Here is a 19656-nt window from a genome sequence, read left to right as displayed (position 1 = left end):
TGCTGAGATTAGGGACAGGGATCTGCTGGAGAGTCTATCGGATGGCTGTGGGGATGATGAGCAGACTGGAGGGCACTGCCTTATGAGGAGAGGCTGAGGGAGCTGGGGCTGTTTAGTTTGGAGAAGAGAAGACTGAGAGGGGATTTAATCAATGTTTATAAGCATCTGAGGGCTGCTCAGGATGGGGGGACAGGCTCTGCTCACTGCTCCCTGGGATAGCACAAGGAGCAATGGGTGTAAGCTGCAGCACAGGAGGTTCCAGCTCAACACAAGGGGGAACTTCTTTCCTGTAAGGGTCCCAGAGCACTGGAACAGGCTCCCCAGAGAGGTTGTGGAGTCTCCTTCTCTGGAGCCTTTCAAGGCCTGTCTGGATGTGTTCCTCTGTGATCTGTGCCAGATTGTGTGGTCCTGCTGTGGCAGGGGGCTTGGGCTCAATGCTCTCCTTGGGTCCCTTCCAACCCCTAACATCCTGTGAGGCTGTGATCCTGCTGGCCTAAGAAGGAGACACGTCTCAGAGGTTATTATTGCCACTGAACATCTGGAGCTCCATACCTTACTCATGTTTTACAAGGCAGGGTTGGACCTGCCTCTCTCTTTTAGTCTGCATGGACCTAGTTGCTGGTTGTGCAGCCTCCTTTGTGCTATTTTCTCTTTCTCTTTTCCTGTTCACATCCCTCCATGCCACTGTGGGAGCTTTATGCTTCTGCAGCGTGTGGGTTTTATTGCTAATTGCAGCAGAGATGATTGAAGGAGTGAGAAAAATGTGAGTTAGATACTGCACTCAGTCAAGTCCTTCTAATTCTCAGGCTTCATTGTGTTCAGCCTCTTTGGGTTTATGAATTGTCACCTCCAGATGAACTTAATTATGTTGATAAAAAGGAAGAACCCAGAGCTGTTGCTGTTGTTCACATTTGCAGGCAGCATTATTAGATGTGGAGTTCTTCCCTCTGTTTTGAGGTGCCAGAGATGCTGCTGGTTGGTAAATTCATGCTAGAAGAAATAAAGTCTCTATGGATATGGATATGGACTAGGCCAAATTTCAGCTTTGGGCAGATTTCACTTTAACCAGCTGTGGATTTGCCTTTGACAGCTGGGTAAAGATGAGCCAATATGTGCCCAGGTGGCCAAGAAGGCTAACAGCATCCTGGCCTGATTCAGCAACAGTTTGGTCAGCAGGAGCAGGGCAGGGGTTGTGCCCCTGTACTGAGCAGTAGTGAGGCTGCACCTCAAATACTGGCTTCAGTTTTGGGGCCATCACTCCAAGAAGGACATTGAGGTGCTTGAGAGGGTCTGGAGAAGGGCAGTGAAGGTGATGAAGGGTCTGAAGAACAGGTCAAGTGAGGAGCAGCTGAGGGAGCTGGGGTTGTTTAGTCTGGAGAAAAGGAGGCTGAGGGGAAGACCTGGCTCTCTGTAGCTCCCTGAAAGGAGGTTGGAATGAGGTCAGCAACACTGGTCAGGCTACAGCTTGAGTGCTGTGACCAGTTCTGGGCTCCTCAATTCAAGAGAGATGTTGAGGGGCTGGAAGGTGTCCAGAGAAGGGCAGCAATGCTGGGGAGGGACCTGGAGCAGAGCCCTGTGAGGAGAGGCTGAGGGAGCTGGGGGTGTGCAGCCTGCAGCAGAGGAGGCTCAGGGCAGACCTCATTGCTGTCTACAACTCCCTGGAGGGAGGTTGTAGCCAGGTGGGGTTGGTCTCTTCTGCCAGGCAACCAGCAAGAGAACAAGGGGACAGAGTCTCAAGTTGTGTTGGGGAAGGTCTAGGCTGGCTGTTAGGAGGAAGTTGTTGTCAGAGAGAGTGATTGGCATTGGAATGGGCTGCCCAGGGAGGTGAGGGAGTTGCTGCCCCTGGAGGTGTTGAAGCAAAGCCTGGATGTGGTACTTAGTTGGATGAGGTCTGGTTGATTGTCTAGGGCTGGGTGTTAGTTTGGACTGGCTGATCTTGGAGGTCTCTTCCAACCTGTTTGAGTCTGTGATTCTATGATAGATGAGGGTTGATCTCTTCTCCCAAGTAACAAGTGATAGTGTGAGGGGAAATGGCCTCAGGTTGTGCCAAGAGAGATTTAGGTTGGCTATTAGGAGAAATGTCTTTGCTGCAAGAGTGGTCAGGTATTGGAGCAGGTTGTGGAGTCCCCATCCCTGGGGGTGTTCAAAAAACGTGTAGACATGGCTTTTGGAGACATGGATTAGTGAGCATGGTGCTGTTAACAGTTGGGCTTGAGGATCTCAGAGGTCTTTTACAACCTTTATGATTCTGCAGGTGGAAAACCATGTTGTAGCTTTAAAAGAAGATTAGTTTAAGCTTATTTAACTCCTGCACTCTGTGGTTAATGATTGCCTGAAAACAAACTTCCTTCTAAATAATTCTGATTCTTTTTAACACGAGAGCAACCCAGAAAAAAATCCATTTAGGCTTCGTGTTACCCTTAGCAAGTGAGATAAGTAGCTTGAAAACCCAAATAAATAGACTCAAATTCATGCTGTTGCTTTTCATTTGCCCAGGTTTTGCCTTTTATTCCTGGTGTACTGTGGCTCATTTCATTTTGGAGCAACATTTTTCACTTCCATGGGATAAAGTCTCTTTTTTTTGCATATATCCTGGCTGGAGGAGTGTTGGATGCAGAACTTTGGGTTTGTTTCTGCTGGCTTCACAGGTTGCAAAGATAACCAGAACAGAAAGTGATAGTGTTGGGGCTGCAAGGACGATGTTTGCAGGCTAGAGAGAAGCACCACTTTTCCCTGCATCACTCTTGCCCTGCCAAAGAGACAAAATGCCTCTGTTCCTAGTCTCAGTGCAGCTGTTTGCTGTGGGATAGTGTGTGTTTGTTAGATATATTTCAGTACTGGAGCTGGGAATTCAGTATTCCATACAATCCCAGAATGGCCCAGGTTGGAAGAGACCTCAGAGATCATCTGCTTCAACCTCCCTGCCCCAGGCAGAGACACCTCTCAACTAGACTTCATAGAATCAAGAATCATAGAATCAGGCAGGGTTGGAATGGACCACCAGGATCATCTAGTTCCAAGCCCTCGACCATGAACAGAGACACCCTGCTCTAGATCAGGCTGGCCACAGCCTCATCCAGCCTGGCCTTAAACACCTCCAGCCATGGGGCCTCAACCACCTCCCTGGGCAACCCATTCCAGCCTCTCACCACTCTCATGCTCAACAACTTCCTCCTCACATCCAGCCTGACTTGGCTGCTCAGGGCTTCATCCAACCTGGCCTTGGACACCTCCAGGAAGGTGCCATGTAGAACCTCTTTGGGCAACTTGTTCCAGAGTCTCACCACTCTTGTACTGAAGAACTCCTTCCTAATATGTAGTGGACAAGCTGAAGTGTGCCTAGCTGATGAACATTAAGGGCAGACCAGGAATCTTACTTCTCTTACTGATTTTCTCACTTTGGAAAACATTCTTGTGTGGGAAATATGGTTTTGGAGGGGGGAGTGGGGAGAGGAAGATGGTCAGCATGGGTTCCTTCCTCCAGAAATCACTCTGTGTCTGTGCACTGTGTACCTTTAGCTTTAGCTCCATTTAAACAGGGCAGGAAAACCAACATTAAAACCAAATGCAGTAGCTTTGGGGACTGGGTGTTTGGGAGGGTTTTTTTTTTACTTTTAAGTGCAATTTTATATAGCCTCCATCAGCACTGCTTGTAACAAGAGCTATTCTCAAAGCAAGGTGCACCCATGGACAGACTCTTCCCTAGTAACTACTGACACCAAGCTAGGAGCAGGTGTTGATCTGTTGGAAGGTAGGAGAGCCCTGCAGAGGGACCTGGCCAGGCTGGATGGGTGGGCAGAGGCCAATGGGATGAGACTGAACAAGGCCAAGTGCAGGATTCTGCACTTTGTCCACAAAAACCCTAAGCAGCACTACAGGCTGGGGCCAGAGTGGCTGAGAGCAGCCAGGAAGAAAGGGAGCTGGGGGTACTGATAGATAGTAGCTGAAGATGAGGCAGCAGTGTGCCCAGGTGGGCAGCAGAGCCAATGGCATCCTGGGCTGGCTCAGGAGCAGTGTGGCCAGCAGGACTAGGGAGGTTCTTCTTCCCCTGTGCTCAGCACTGGTCAGGCCACACCTTGTGTGCTGTGTCCAGTTCTGGGCTCCTCAATTCAAGAGAGATGTTGAGGTGCTGGAAGGTGTCCAGAGAAGGGCAAGGAAGCTGGTGAAGGGCCTGGAGCACAAACCCTATGAGGAGAGGCTGAGGGAGCTGGGGGTGTGCAGCCTGCAGAAGAGGAGGCTCAGGGCAGAGCTCATTGCTGTCTGCAGCTCCCTGCAGGGAGGCTGTAGCCAGGTGGGGTTGGGCTCTTCTGCCAGGCAACCAGCAATAGAACAAGAGGTCACAGTCTCAAGTTGTGCCAGGGAAAGTATAGGCTGGATGTTAGGAGGAAGTTGTTGTCAGAGAGAGTGATTGGCATTGGAATGGGCTGCTCAGGGAGGTGGTGGAGTCACCATCCCTGGAGGTGTTGAAGCCAAGCCTGGCTGAGGCACTTAGTGCCATGGTCTGGTTGACTGGCCAGGGCTGGGTGCTAGGCTGGACTGGATGAGCTTGGAGGTCTCTTCCAACCTGGTTGATTCTCTGATTCTCTGATACTGTACATCTCTTGTTTGCCCACTGACAGTGAAAATGCAGAGGGGACGGAGGAGCAAAAAGGTTGTTGCTATTAGATCTACTGTACAGGAGCTTAGGGATGTGAGGGAGAGCCCACACCAAAGGTCCCCTATTCATGGTGCTGTGGCTGTGCTAGACCACAGAGCTACTAGAAACAAGAGCTGTGAGTTCTCCTTGAAGCATCAGTCAGGAAAAGCTTCCATGGTATCAGTCCCATTTAAGCTTTTGAAACTATTATATGTGTAGTTTTTAGTTACTTTGCTTAATTAGGGCATTTTCTAGCTAGCTGTTTTGCTTTTGGTTTGCTTTTTGTCCCAGCTGCTGAAAGACACTGGTTCAAAAAAATTTTTTTTCTTTTTTTTTTCCCCTTTTTTTCCTTTTTGTTTTGTTTTGTTTTGTTTTTCTTGGTGCTCAGATGAGTATAGGATCAAACCAGTGGAAGAGGTCAAATACATGAAAAATGGGGGAGAAGATGATCAGAAAATAGCAGCCAGGAACCAAGAAAACTTGGTAAGGATTGAACTTATCACTTCTCTAATGAAATAACTTGGCTCTGCTTTTGTCATGAAATATGCAATGTGCAGCACATTCCAGCTACAGCTTACAGCAGGCGGCAAGAGGATTTCCTCCACAGTCTCAGAACTCTCTGCAATGCTCCCAGAGAAGGTGCAAAACACAACTCTCTGCTTGCCTTCCTGAATTAGGCTCCACTTGATCTTGCAGTGAGCACTTCCTGAGACCACTCCTTTGCAGATCCATTATACACCCTTTGAAATGTGTCTGACCATAATGCAAAGGGGTTGGGAGTAAAGCAGCAGTAACTATGTGGAGCCTTCCTGAATTAGGCACCACATTGATCTTGCAGTGAGCACTTCATGAGACCACTCCTTTGGAGATCCAGTATACACCCTTTAAAATGTGTCTGTCCATAATGCAAAGGGGTTGGGAGCAAAGCAGCAGTAAGAAAGTGGAGTCTTTCTGAATTAGGCTCCACTTGATCTTGCAGTGAGCACTTCATGAGCCCACTCAGTCCCCTCCTTTGCAGATCCAGTATGCACCCTTTGAAATGTGTCTATCTGTATTACAAAAGGGTTGGGAGCAAAGCAGCAGTAACTATGTGGAGCCTTCCTGAATTAGGCTCCACTTGATCTTGCAGTGAGCACTTGGATGAGACCACTCCTTTGCAGATCCATTATACACCCTTTGAAATGTGTCTGTCCATAATGCAAAGGGGTTGGAAGTAAAGCAGCAGTAACTATGTGGAGCCTTCCTGAATTAGGCTCAACTTGATCTTGCAGTGAGCACTTGGATGAGACCACTCCTTTGCAGATCCATTATACACCCTTTGAAATGTGTCTGTCCATAATGCAAAGGGGTTGGAAGTAAAGCAGCAGTAACTATGTGGAGCCTTCCTGAATTAGGCTCAACTTGATCTTGCAGTGAGCACTTGGATGAGACCACTCCTTTGCAGATCCATTATACACCCTTTGAAATGTGTCTGTCCATAATGCAAAGGGATTGGGAGTAAAGCAGCAGTAACTATGTGGAGCCTTCCTGAATTAGGCTTCACTTGATCTTGCAGTGAGCACTTCCTGAGACCACTCCTTTGCAGATCCATTATACACCCTTTGAAATGTGTCTGTCCACAATGCAAAGGGGTTGGGAGTAAAGCAGCAGTAAGAAAACGACCTACTTCTATAGATATTATGTGCTCTGTGCTTCCTGGGTTTACATGCTTTCAAATCCACCAGTAAGGCTGATTGGGATTAGAATTTAAAAGGCAATTTGTTCCTAACACAGCTGTCACAGGAGTCATTTTATATGTTCCTTTCCCCCTGATTTGAGCACCTTGCTGGCTCATACTTCCATGTACAGGAAGGAAATGGCAGGTAAAGCCTTAGTACTACTTGAAAGAACTAGGATGCTGTTGTTGCAGCTTAAAAATCATGGTTGAGTCACTTGTGGCATTTCTGAGAAGCCATTTCTTCTTTTCTAAAGCTGAAGGAATGTCAACTGTGTAATTGGCTGTTTGGGGCTTTGCCTGCTTTAACTTCCTGCAGACTTCTCATAATCATAGTAGTTGGGTGCAGAATCTTATGTCTGGTTTCACTCCTTCATTGCAGCTTTTCTTCACCTAGGATTGTTTGAGGATTTCCCTTCTGTTGGTAAAACCAAAGGGGAAACAGCAGCAGCAGATTTCACATTAACCATTACCACCAGCTGTGGATTTGCCTTGATCAACAACTGGCTGAAGATAAGCCACTGTGTACCTGGGTGGCCAAGAAGGCCAACAGCATCCTGGCCTGGCAAGTGTGGCCAGCAGGACCAGTGCAGGAATTGTGCCCCTGTACTCAGCAATGATGAGGCTGCACCTCAAATACTGGCTTTAGTTTTGGGCCCATCACCCTGAGAAGGATATTGAGGTGCTGGAGCAGGTCCAGAGGATGGCAACAAAGCTGATGAAGGGTCTGGAGAACAGGTGAAGTGAGGAGCAGCTGAGGTGCCTGGGGTTGTTCAGCCTGAAGAAGGAGAGGCTGACAGTAAATGTGACTCTGTACAGCTCCCTGAAGGAGGTTGGAGTGGAGCCAGGTGGAGACCAGTCTCTTCTCCCAAGTAACAGGTCATAAGATGAGAGGAAATGGCCTCAAGTTGCACTAGGGCAGGTTTAGGTTGGGCACAAGGAACAGTTTCTTCCCCAGAAGGGTTGTCTAGCCCTGGACCAGGCTGCCCACATCAGCAGTGGAGTCCCCATCCCTGGAGGGATTTCAGAACCATGTAGATGTTGAGGGGTGGTTTAGTGATGATCTAGTGGAGCTAACAGTTGGACTTGGTGATCTTACAGGTCTTTTCCAGACTAAATGGCTCTGTAGTCACGGGGCAGCTGCACAAAAGCCCACTGCTCAGGATCTTTTGTTCTCCTGAGGATGTCAGTGAACAACAGCAACCTGGATAGTTCATATTCCCACTTGCAGACACAGGTGCTTGAGCTGCAGAAGGGCAGATGCACCACAGAGCTGACTTGGCTGTCCTAGCCCTACTGTTCAAGTGCCGGTGGAGCAGCAGGGAAGATGTTTTCTGCCTCGGTCTCCAGGCAAGGTGTTTGCTACCTGCCACTCTGCATTGCTGGTGCCTCAGTGGACAGCACAGCTTCGTCTGGCAGCAGGATTTGAAGGTTTATTTAGAGCCTGGAAGATCACCTTTTCTGGCAGCATCCACAGTGCACTCAGCTTCATCCCCACTGTAAGCATGTTTGTTTTGAACTGGAAGATGTGTGACTGCAAGAAGTGACTTGGTTGGTTTGTAGACCTCTGCTTTGTTAGTAAGCAGAGAAAAAAGGGAAAATGAGCAAAAGGCTGAGGGTTTTTTAGTTAAAAAAATGCAAAAGAGTCTCTCAGGCTCGATTTTAGCATAGAATTTAGCATAGAATCAGTCAGGGATGGAAGGGACCACAAGGATCATCTGGTTCCAACTCCCCTGCCACGGGCAGGGACACATCTTACATCAATTTAGCATCTCACCCCAAAATTTAACATCTCACCTCAATTTACATCTTGCCTCCATTTTATATCTTAGCCCAAAATTTAACATCCCACCCCAAAATTTAGCATCTTCTCTCCATTTGATATCTCACCCCAACATTTAGCATCTTAGCTCCATTTTATCTCACCCCAAAATTTAGAATCTTACCTCTATTTTATATCTTACCCCAAAATTTAGCATCCCACCCCAACATTTAGCATCTTAGCTCCATTTTATATCTCACCCCAATTTAGCATCTTAACTCAAAATTTAGCATCCCACCCCAACATTTAGCATCTTAGCTCCATTTGATATCTTACCCCAAAATTTAGCATCCCACTGCAACATTTAGCTCTTAGCTCCATTTTATATCTCACCCCAATTTAGCATCTTACCCCAAAATTTAGCATCCCACTGCAACATTTAGCTCTTAGCTCCATTTTATATCTCACCCCAATTTAGCATCTTACCCCAAAATTTAGCATCTTAGCTCCATTTTATATCTTACCCCAAAATTTAGCATTCCACCCCAACATTTAGCATCCCACCCCAACATTTAGCATCTTAGCTCCATTTTATATCTCACCCCAATTTAGCATCTTAGCTCAAAATTTAGCATCCCACCCCAAAATTTGGCGTCTTAGCTCCATTTGATATCTTACCCCAAAATTTAGCATCCCACCCCAACATTTAGCATCTTAGCTCCATTTTTTATCTCACCCCAATTTAGCATCTTACCCCAAAATTTAGCATCTTAGCTCCATTTTATATCTCACCCCAATTTAGCATCTTACCCCAAAATTTAGCATCCCACCCCAACATTTAGCATCTTAGCTCCATTTTGTATCTCACCCCAATTTAGCATCTTACCCCAAAATTTAGCATCCCACCCCAACATTTAGCATCTTAGCTCCATTTTATATCTTACCCCAAAATTTAGCATCCCACTGCAACATTTAGCTCTTAGCTCCATTTTATATCTCACCCCAATTTAGCATCTTACCCCAAAATTTAGCATCCCACTGCAACATTTAGCTCTTTGCTCCATTTTATATCTCACCCCAATTTAGCATCTTACCCCAAAATTTAGCATCTTACCCCAAAATTTAGCATCCCACCCCAACATTTAGCATCTTAGCTCCATTTTATATCTTACCCCAAAATTTAGCATCCCACCCCAACATTTAGCATCTTAGCTCCATTTTGTATCTCACCCCAATTTAGCATCTTACCCCAAAATTTAACATCCCACCACAAAATTTAGCATCCTACTTCAATTTACATCTTGCCTCCATTTTATATCTTACCCCAAAATTTAGCATCCTATCTCCATTTGATATCTTACTTTAAATTCACCTTCAGCTGTACTTAGAGTATTTGCAGAAGGTAAGGCATCTCTTGAGTGATGAGGAAGAGTTCAGAGCCACCCAGGTCTGCTGAGGTGGCACAGTTGCTGAAGTATTCACAACTGGACAGATAGGTTTTGCAGTTTGGTGAGTGCCTGCTTTCTTGTAGCACCTAATTGTGACCCTGAATGAATTTGGGAAGAGATGTTCCTGCAGCACAGTGCTTGTTGGGTTATTATTGACAGGTTATGTTTGATGGGAAAACAAAACTTAATACAGGGTTGGGGAGCTGATAGATAGTAGCTGAAGATGAGGCAGCAGTGTGCCCAAGGTGGCCAAGAGAGCCAATGGCATCCTGGGCTGGCTCAGGAGCAGTGTGGCCAGCAGGACAAGGGAGGTTCTTCTGCCCCTGTACTCAGCACTGGTCAGGCCACACCTTGAGTGCTGTGTCCAGTTCTGGGCTCCTCAATTCAAGAGAGATGTTGAGGTGCTGGAAGGTGTCCAGAGAAGGGCAATGAAGCTGATGAAGGGCCTGGAACACAAACCCTGTGAGGAGAGGCTGAGGGAGCTGGGGGTGTGCAGCCTGCAGAAGAGGAGGCTCAGGGATGACCTCATTGCTGTCTGCAACTCCCTGCAGGGAGGCTGGAGCCAGGTGGGGTTGGGCTCTGCTGCCAGGCAACCAGCAGCAGAAGAAGGGGACACAGTGTGAAGTTGTGCCAGGGGAGGTCTAGGCTGGATGTTAGGAAGAAGTTGTTGGCAGAGAGAGTGATTGGCATTGGAATGGGCTGCCCAGGGAGGTGGTGGAGTCTCTGTCCCTGGAGGTGTTGAAGCAAAGCCTGGCTGAGGCACTTAGTGCCATGGTCTGGTTGATTGGCCAGGGCTGGGTGCTAGGTTGGGCTGGATGATGTTGGAGGTCTCTTCCAACCTGCTTGATTCTATGATTCTAAGAACCATTCTGGCACATCTCTCAGGAGACAGAAAACACAGCACCACAACAAAGTCTTCAGTCAGATTGTGTGCTTTAAAACAAAACCCATCCTGCACTCCAAAAAGGCTTTCTTTTCCTTTGCCTCATCTTCCTATAAGGAGATTAGATTGTCTGTAATGTATGCAGCTTTTTAATCCAGGGAACTGTCAAGTCCTCCTCACTGCTGGATGTTTTATGTCAGAGGTCTCACTGTTTGAGTTCCCCTTTGTAAACATGGTTTAGTTCCCTGCTTAGAAGATGGGTTAAGCTGCCCATCACTCAGGCTTCTGAACGTGTGAAAAGTTGGCAAGCTCTTACATAATCCTGTCTTCTCCTCAGCCATTTCCAGGCAACAGAACCCTTAGGAACAAGGGAAGGTGTCAGCAGAAACAACTGGCCCTTTTCTCTCCTCTCTTGTCTCTTCATGTCACCTTTCTCTATTGTCACAGGGCTGCTGATTCACATCTCCCTCAGCAATATGGCCTGGATGACATGTATGACCTGAGTGCCATTGTAGGCCCCCTCTAGAGACCTCATCTTCAATACTGCCTTCAGTTTTGGGCTCTCCAGTTGAAGAGGGACAGGGATCTGCTGGAGAGGGTCCAGCAGAGGGCTATGAGGATAAGAGGACTGGAGGGCATGGCTGATGAGGAGAGGCTGAGAGAGAGAGAGACTTGGGACTTTTTAGTCTGGAAAAGAGAAGACTGAGAGGGGATTTAATGTTTATAAACACCTGAGGGCTGCTCAGGAGTGGGGGACAGGCTCTGCTCACTGCTCCCTGGGATAGGACAAGGAGCAATGGGTGTAAGCTGCAGCACAGGAGGTTCCAGCTCAGCACAAGGGGGAACTTCTTTCCTGTAAGGGTCCCAGAGCACTGGAACAGGCACCCCAGAGAGGTTGTAGAGTCACCTCCTTCTCTGGATCCTTTCAAGGCCTGTCTGGATGTGTTCCTCTGTGGTCTGTGTTAGATAATCTTGTCCTGCTGTGGCAGGGGGGTTGGACTGGATGATCTGTAGGCTGTTCCCTGGGAACTGCTGCAGTGTAGGTTGTCTTAGCCTCTCGTACTCCTGCTTGACTTTTGTTATTCAGATGCCACTGGATTTTTTCAGTCCCATTATCATCATCATTTTTGGAGGTATTTTGAAGTCTCACTTAAAAAAAACCAAACAAGTGAAAACAAACCCACTTCCCTTAGAGCTTAGGCTCTTTGATGTGGCTCCATCTCTGCCTTTGGTGTTGCACTATTTCTGAGTTGAGGCCAAAAATAAAGGGAGGTCAGGCAAGTAGATAAAGAGAATGAGAGTCAAACTGCCCTCTTGTACTGTGCTGCTGTGCTCAGGGTCCCAGGCTTTTAGTCAGACTAAAGACAGAGCTGGAGATGGGCTGCTACAAGCATAGGTATCCCTGGGAGAGACAAGGCTCTGTCAGTGAATTCCCATCTCCTCAGCTTCAATCTGAGGCTTAGGCAGGGCTCAAACTTTGAGCAGAGCTGACACTGTAAAGCAGAAGCACTCCCTAAGTGGGAATACATCTGGGGCTGTATGCCAGGTGAAAGAGAAGATGCTCCATGTGAAGACATCTGCTGGCACAACCAAAGGCCCCCTTGAATTAAAGCACAGGCTCTTGAGCAGAAGAGGAAAAAGAAAGAAAAGGAGATGAAAACAACCCAAGCTTGTTCAAGCCTCTGTCACAGTCAGTTATTGTTTTCCTGCTGTTCTCTCATTGACAGGATTCACTTCTTTCCCCAGGTTGCTTCTACAGCTCTCCACTTGCTCTCAGGTCCTGGTTTCGTTCCTGGTACCTCAGCTCCCAGCATCTTCCTGCCTGGGCATCTCCATCCTCAAAACAAAGCCAGACACAGTGCACTTGGTGGGGAAAATCTTGAGCTGACAATCACATGTCCTTGTAAGCCTGCAGGCAGGAATGGGATGTAGCAGGATGAGGTGCTGGAGATCTGGGATTGCACTGTGTGCTGCTGCTCTCCGCTGCTTGACTTAGTAGCTGTCAGCTAAGCAGGAGTGTTTGGAGTCAGATGGGCACAGAACAAGTAGACAGATGAAAGAAGGAAGTCATTAGTGCTATAGACATGTTTTAATCACAAGAGTTGAGGTAGGTATTTGTAAGGAAACATGGCAGTTGTGCTCCTTTTCAAATCCTGGCCTGCATCAGGAGCAGTGTGGGCAGCAGGGCAAGGGAGGTTCTTCTGCCCCTGTACTCAGCACTGCTCAGGCCACACCTTGAGTGCTGTGTCCAGTTCTGGGCTCCTCAATTCAAGAGAGATGTTGAGGTGCTGGAAGGTGTCCAGAGAAGGGCAAGGAAGCTGGTGAGGGGCCTGGAGCACAGCCCTGTGAGGAGAGGCTGAGGGAGCTGGGGGTGTGCAGCCTGCAGAAGAGGAGGCTCAGGGCTGACCTCATTGCTGTCTACAAGTACCTGAAAGGAGGCTGTAGCCAGGTGGGGTTGGGCTCTTCTGCCAGGCAAGCACAACAGAACAAGGGGACAGAGTGTGAAGTTGTGGCAGGGGAGATCTAGGCTGGCTGTGAGGAGGAAGTTGTTGTCAGAGAGAGTGATTGGCATTGGAATGGGCTGCCCAGGGAGGTGGTGGAGTTGCTGTCCCTGGAGGTGTTGAAGCCAAGCCTGGCTGAGGCACTTAGTGCCATAGTCTGGTTGATTGGCCCAAAGATAAGAACAATAGAAGGACCAAGTGATTGTTGCCAGATGTGAACAGGAGCTTGATAATGTGCAGGGACTGCTGCTCTGCTCACCCCATGCATTTCCTCTCTCCCTGAGAAAAGAGAGCAGAGAAGCTGAGGGCTACAGAGCAAAGCTACACCCCCACATGTTTTCCCACAAGGAGAGGCAGCCCATCCACTTTGCCTGGGTGCTGCATCAGCCAAATCCTAGGGCCTGGAGGGAAGTCTGTGGAAACAGGTCCCACCAGCTCCTGCTCAGACCATCCCTGTCCCAGCTGCTTCTCTCAGGTTCAAGAATCAAATGTCACAACAAAAGATGCCACTACAGAATGCAGCTGTGGGATAGGTAAGTAAATGAAAGCCAGGGATTAAAGGTAAAGTGACTTCAACAAGGTGTGCTGAGAGTAATATTCAGCTGCATTCTGTTGGAGGTGGTGGCAGGGGTCATGTTAGGATAAAATAGGCAGCATCCTGTGAGCAGGCTGAGGTGCATGTGAGCCTCCCTGCCTGTGCAGTGCCTCCAGGCAAAGCTGCCCAGAGCTGCACCAGGACAGACCTGGCAAAGCAAATGCTGTGCCTCATGCAGGCAAGAGCAGTTCTGGTTTTTACTTTGTTAGGTGATACCACAGACTATTCTCCTGGGAATTTTTGGTGGACAAAGAGTTCAGCATGAGCTGGTAATGTATCCTGGTGGCCAACATAGCCTATGGTGACCTCAACTCTGTTAAGAGAAGACTGACCATCAGGTTGAGGGAGGTTCTCTTTCCCCTTTATTCTGTCTTAGTGAAGCTACAGCTGGAGTATTGTGTCCAGTTCAAGTTACAGGGAACTAACAGACAGGCCAGTACAGGTATGAAGCTGCTGAGGGGCCTGGAGCATCTCTGTGAGGAGGAAAGGTTGAGAGACCTGGTAGATAGCAGCTGCAGATGAGGCAGCAGTGTGCCCAGGTGGGCAGCAGAGCCAATGGCATCCTGGGCTGCATCAGGAACAGTGTGGCCAGCAGGACAAGGGAGGTTCTTCTGCCCCTGTACTCAGCACTGCTCAGGCCACACCTTGAGTGCTGTGTCCAGTTCTGGGCTCCTCAATTCAAGAGAGATGTTGAGGTGCTGGAAGGTGTCCAGAGAAGGGCAAGGAAGCTGATGAGGGGCCTGGAGCAGAGCCCTGTGAGGAGAGGCTGAGGGAGCTGGGGGTGTGCAGCCTGCAGAAGAGGAGGCTCAGGGCAGACCTCATTGCTGTCTGCAGCTACCTGAAGGGAGGCTGTAGCCAGGTGGGGTTGGTCTCTTCTGCCAGGCAAGCAGCAACAGAAGAAGGGGACACAGTCTCAAGTTGTGCCAGGGGAGGTATAGGCTGGCTGTTAGGAAGAAATTCTTCACAGAGAGAGTGATTGGCATTGGAATGGGCTGCCCAGGGAGGTGGTGGAGTCATTGTCCCTGGAGGTGTTGAAACAAAGCCTGGCTGAGGCACTTAGTGCCATGGTCTGGTTGATTGGATAGGGCTGGGTGCTAGGTTGGAGTGGCTGATCTTGGAGCTCTCTTCCAACCTGCTTGATTCTATGATTCTATGGTCTGGTTGATTGGCCAGGGCTGGGTGCTAGGTTGGCCTGGCTGAGCTTGGAAGTCTCTTCCAACCTGGCTGATTCTATGATTCTATGAAATTAGCTTTCAAAAGTCATCTTTTGCTTTATGTTTTTCCCCTAAGTGTGAGATCCTACACGAATCCTGCCCTATCACTGCTAACTAATTACAGCACTTCAGTGTTCATAAGGCAGCTTCTCCAGCATGTTTGGCTAACATCCTTTTGCAGCTGGAGTAGATGTGCAGGGGAAGGATATTGTCACTGGAGCCAGCTATTTTAAATGCCCTGCAATTAGCTGATTTCCATATTGCCTGTTTCATGTCACATTTGCAGTGATAGTCTTCAAAGCAAGGTTCCTCATAATGAATTTATGTCAGTTTTAGCTCATTCCACTTACAGGTCACTGTATATTATACAGACATCAAAGTAAATGATCTCCCTGAGTATTAATATTCTTTTTCTTCTGGATCCCCTTTAAAATGGTTTTAGGTGGAAGAAATATTTGATTTTCCCCCTAGTATTTAGTTTTTGAAAATCCAGGAGATGAAGGGAGGTTCTCCTTCCCCTCTTCTCTGCCCTGCTGGGGGTTCTGCTTGAATGCTGTGTTCAGTTTTGGGCTCCCCAGTTGAAGAGGGACAGGGATCTGCTGGAGAGGGTCCAGTGGAGGGCTATGAGGATGATGAGGGGACTGGAGGGCACTGCCTGATGAGGAGAGGCTGAGGGACCTGGGGCTGCTTAGTTTGGAGAAGAGAAGACTTAGTGGGGATTTGATAAATGTTTATAAGTATCTGAGGGCTGGTCAGGAGAGGGGGGACAGGCTCTGCTCACTGCTGCCTGGGATAAGACAAGGAGCAATGGGTGTAAGCTGCAGCACAGGAGGTTCCAGCTCAACACAAGGGGGAACTTCTTTCCTGTAAGGGTCCCAGAGCACTGGAACAGGCTCCCCAGAGAGGTTGTAGAGTCACCTCCTTCTCTGGAGCCTTTCAAGGTCTATCTGGATGTGTTCCTCTGTGATCTGTGCTAGATTGTGTGGTCCTGCTGTGGCAGGGGGGGTTGGACTGGATGGTCTCCTTGGGTCCCTTCCAGCCCTGTGAGCCTCTGATCCTGTGGACTTTTCTAATCTGTCTTTATCAGAAGAGTATTTTAAAGTTTGACCTTGCCCCTGTCTGCCTTTCTTACAGGACTTTAATACCAGTAGCTCACAGTCCATTCTGCACCCTTCTGCCTGCATCTGGGTTGCACCAGTCCCAGGCACAAAGCCAAGCTGGGTGCAGAGTGGGTTGAGAGTAACCTTGAAGACAGAGACCTGGGGGAGTTGGTTGATGAGAAGCTCACCACGAGCTGGCATCACCTAGAAAGCAGCTGTGAGCTGGGCTGCATTGAGAGCAGTGTGGCCAGCAGGGCCCCTTTGCTCTGGGGAGATTCCACCTTGAATTGAGGTTGGACTGGATGATCTTGGAGGTCTCTTCCAATCTGGTTGATTCCATGAATGCTGCATCCAGTTCTGGTGTCTCCAGCATAAGAAGACACAGAGCTGTTGGAACAAGTCCAGAAGGATGATCAAAAGGCTGCAGCCCCTCTGCTAGGACAGGCTGAGGGAGCTGGGGTTGTTGCATGAGGTCTTAGGGCAACCAAGTCTAGTTGAGAGGGTTAGTCAAGGACTTGTCAGTGTGAAACTGATGATTGGACTCGATGATCTTGAAGGTCTTTTCCAATCTAAGCCATTCTGTGTTTCTGTGACTGTGTCTCTGCTCGTGGCAGCAGGGTTGGAGCAGATGATCTCTGAGGTTCCTGCCAACCTAAGCCATTCTGTGATTCAGTGATTCTTGGCTTGAGAAGCTTGCATTTTATCCCATTTTTACAGAAACAAGGTGATTTTTTCCTCCCACTATCCACTCCATACAAGACTTTCCTCATCACCTAAATAATTTTGAGCACTGGTTTTATCCTCTGCTTTTCCTGATCATTTAGTAAGAAATGTAAAAAACTACTTTAAGAAGAAATATATAGTAGGACTCCTTGGAGGAGTTAGTAGAAGATCCAAGAGCAAGGACTCCTTGGAGGAGTTAGTAGAAGATCCAAGAGCAAGGACTCCTTGGAGGAGTTAGTAGAAGATCAAAGAGCAAAGACTCCTTGGAGGAGTTAGTAGAAGATCCAAGAGCAAGGACTTCTTGGAGGAGTTAATAGAAGATCCAAGAGCAAGGACTCCTTGGAGGAGTTAGTAGAAGATCCAAGAGCAAGGACTCCTTGGAGGAGTTAGTAGAAGATCCAAGAGCAAGGACTCCTTGGAGGAGTTAGTAGAAGATCCAAGAGCAAGGACTCCTTGGAGGAGTTAGTAGAAGATCCAAGAGCAAGGACTCCTTGGAGGAGTTAGTAGAAGATCCAAGAGCAAGGACTCCTTGGAGGAGTTAGTAGAAGATCAAAGAGCAAAGACTCCTTGGAGGAGTTAGTAGAAGATCCAAGAGCAAGGATTCCTTGGAGGAGTTAGTAGAAGATCCAAGAGCAAGGACTCCTTGGAGGAGTTAGTAGAAGATCCAAGAGCAAGGACTCCTTGGAGGAGTTAGTAGAAGATCCAAGAGCAAGGACTCCTTGGAGGAGTTAATAGAAGATCCAAGAGCAAGGACTCCTTGGAGGAGTTAGTAGAAGATCCAAGAGCAAGGACTCCTTGGAGGAGTTAGTAGAAGATCCAAGAGCAAGGACTCCTTGGAGGAGTTAGTAGAAGATCCAAGAGCAAGGACTCCTTGGAGGAGTTAGTAGAAGATCCAAGAGCAAGGACTCCTTGGAGGAGTTAGTAGAAGATCCAAGAGCAAGGACTCCTTGGAGGAGTTAGTAGAAGATCCAAGAGCAAGGACTCCTTGGAGGAGTTAGTAGAAGATCCAAGAGCAAGGACTCCTTGGAGGAGTTAGTAGAAGATCCAAGAGCAAGGACTCCTTGGAGGAGTTAGTAGAAGATCCAAGAGCAAGGACTCCTTGGAGGAGTTAATAGAAGATCCAAGAGCAAGGACTCCTTGGAGGAGTTAGTAGAAGATCCAAGAGCAAGGACTCCTTGGAGGAGTTAATAGAAATCCAAGAGCAAGGACTCCTTGGAGGAGTTAGAAGTTGTAGCAGGAGAGCAGTGAGTATTTAACTAATCATCATGAAGACAGTATCTGTTGTACTGAATGAGCACAAAGCACTGCACTGCTTTTCTCTTTCACTTGGGGCTGCTTTTGTGAGGTTTCCCACCTGCTAGGCAGTTGTGTGCTCACAGAGCTGCTGAGCAGGAACATTTGGCTGAGGGAGCTGAGGGTGTGCAGCCTGCAGCAGAGCAGGCTCAGGGCAGAGCTCATTGCTGTCTGCAACTACCTGAAGGGAGGCTGTAGCCAGGTGGGGTTGGTCTCTTCTGCCAGGCAAGCAGCAACGGAACAAGGGGACAGAGTCTGAAGCTGTGGCAGGGGAGGTCTAGGCTGGATGTTAGGAGGAAGTTGTTGTCAGAGAGAGTGATTGGCATTGGAATGGGCTGCCCAGGGAGGTGGTGGAGTTGCTGTTCCTGGAAGTGTTCGAGCCTGGCTGAGGCACTTAGTGCCATGGTCTGGTTGACTGGCTAGGGCTGGATGCTAGGTTGGACTGGCTGAGCTTGGAGCTCTCTTCCCACCTGGCTGACCCTGCAAAAGTGAGATCATGTAACTTACAGACAGGGACAAGGGACAGTGATGCCATTCCCAGTGTTCTTGAGATATTGCTGGTGCCATCTACAAACCTTGTCCTGAAAAAAGAAACCAAGAGTGTGCTATACTTGGGAAGGGAAGGAATCCAAATGTTGCATTTTCAGGATTTTAACTTTTAATTAAGCTTGGAGGATTTGTTTTCCTTTTTCTGAATGAGAAACATTTTCAATTATTGATATAAGATGCCTGGAGCATCACTTAGGCACTTGACAAATGGGGTCATCATAAACAGCTTTTAGTCTTACCACAGCTGAAGGTGACAGCTTGTGCTTCTGTTTTAAACAGAGTGGCAGAAGCTGGAAATGGGACTCTGTGAATGTTTGGGGTTTGCATCACTGCTGTGGCAGTAAACTCCCTCTTGGGCAAGCAATGAGGCACTGCTGGTGCTTTAGGCATCCTCTGCCAGCTCTGGCTAGTCAGTGTGAAATATCCTATAGTGGACAGGAGTGTATCACTGAAAGAGTTGTTAAGCCATGGGATGGGCTGCTCAGGGCAGTGGTGGAGTCCCCATCCCTCAAGGAGTTTCAAAGCTGTGTAGATCTAGTGATGAGGGACATGTTGTAGTGGTGAGCTGGCAGTTCTGGGTTCAGGATTTTTGAGGTCTCTTCCAACCAGAACAGTTCTCTTATTCTGTGATACCTGCCTGCAGTTGAACTACAAATACATCATCAACATAGAATCAACCAGGTTGGAAGAGACCTCCAAGATCATCCAGTCCAGCCTAGCACCCAGCCCTGGCCAGTCAACCAGACCATGGCACTAAGTGCCTCAGCCAGGCTTGGCTTCAACACCTCCAGGCACAGCGACTCCACCACCTCCCTGGGCAGCCCATTCCAATGCCAATCACTCTCTCTGCCAACAACTTCCTCCTAACATCCAGCCTAGACCTCCCCCAACACAACTTAAGACTCTGTCCCCTTGTTCTGTTGCTGCTTGCCTGGCAGAAGAGCCCAACTCCACCTGGCTACAGCCTCCCTTCAGGGAGTTGTAGACAGCAATGAGGTCTGCCCTGAGCCTCCTCTTCTGCAGGCTGCACACCCCCAGCTCCCTCAGCCTCTCCTCACAGGGCTGTGCTCCAGGCCCCTCATCAGCTTCCTTGCCCTTCTCTGGACACCTTCCAGCACCTCAACATCTCTCTTGAATTGAGGAGCCCAGAACTGGACACAGCACTCAAGGTGTGGCCTGAGCAAGTGCTGAGTCCAGGGGCAGAAGAACCTCCCTCATCCACACTGTTCCTGATACAT

General features: G+C 48.4%; 1 protein-coding gene across 1 annotated transcript in view; it reads left to right on the top strand.

Annotated features, from left to right (window-relative positions):
• The window catches only part of C8H1orf21 (chromosome 8 C1orf21 homolog), a 168479-nt gene that overhangs the window by 105209 nt on the left and 43614 nt on the right, over nucleotides 1-19656 (top strand). Inside the window, exon 3 of the mRNA XM_064148076.1 lies at nucleotides 5025-5119. Coding sequence (XP_064004146.1) covers nucleotides 5025-5119 — 95 coding nt within the window. The remainder of the gene's footprint in view (nucleotides 1-5024; nucleotides 5120-19656) is intronic.

Source organism: Pogoniulus pusillus, chromosome 8 (genome assembly GCF_015220805.1).
Source record: "Pogoniulus pusillus isolate bPogPus1 chromosome 8, bPogPus1.pri, whole genome shotgun sequence".
Classification (NCBI taxonomy): Eukaryota; Metazoa; Chordata; class Aves; order Piciformes; family Lybiidae; genus Pogoniulus; species Pogoniulus pusillus.
This window is presented reverse-complemented; position numbering and strand designations above follow the sequence as displayed.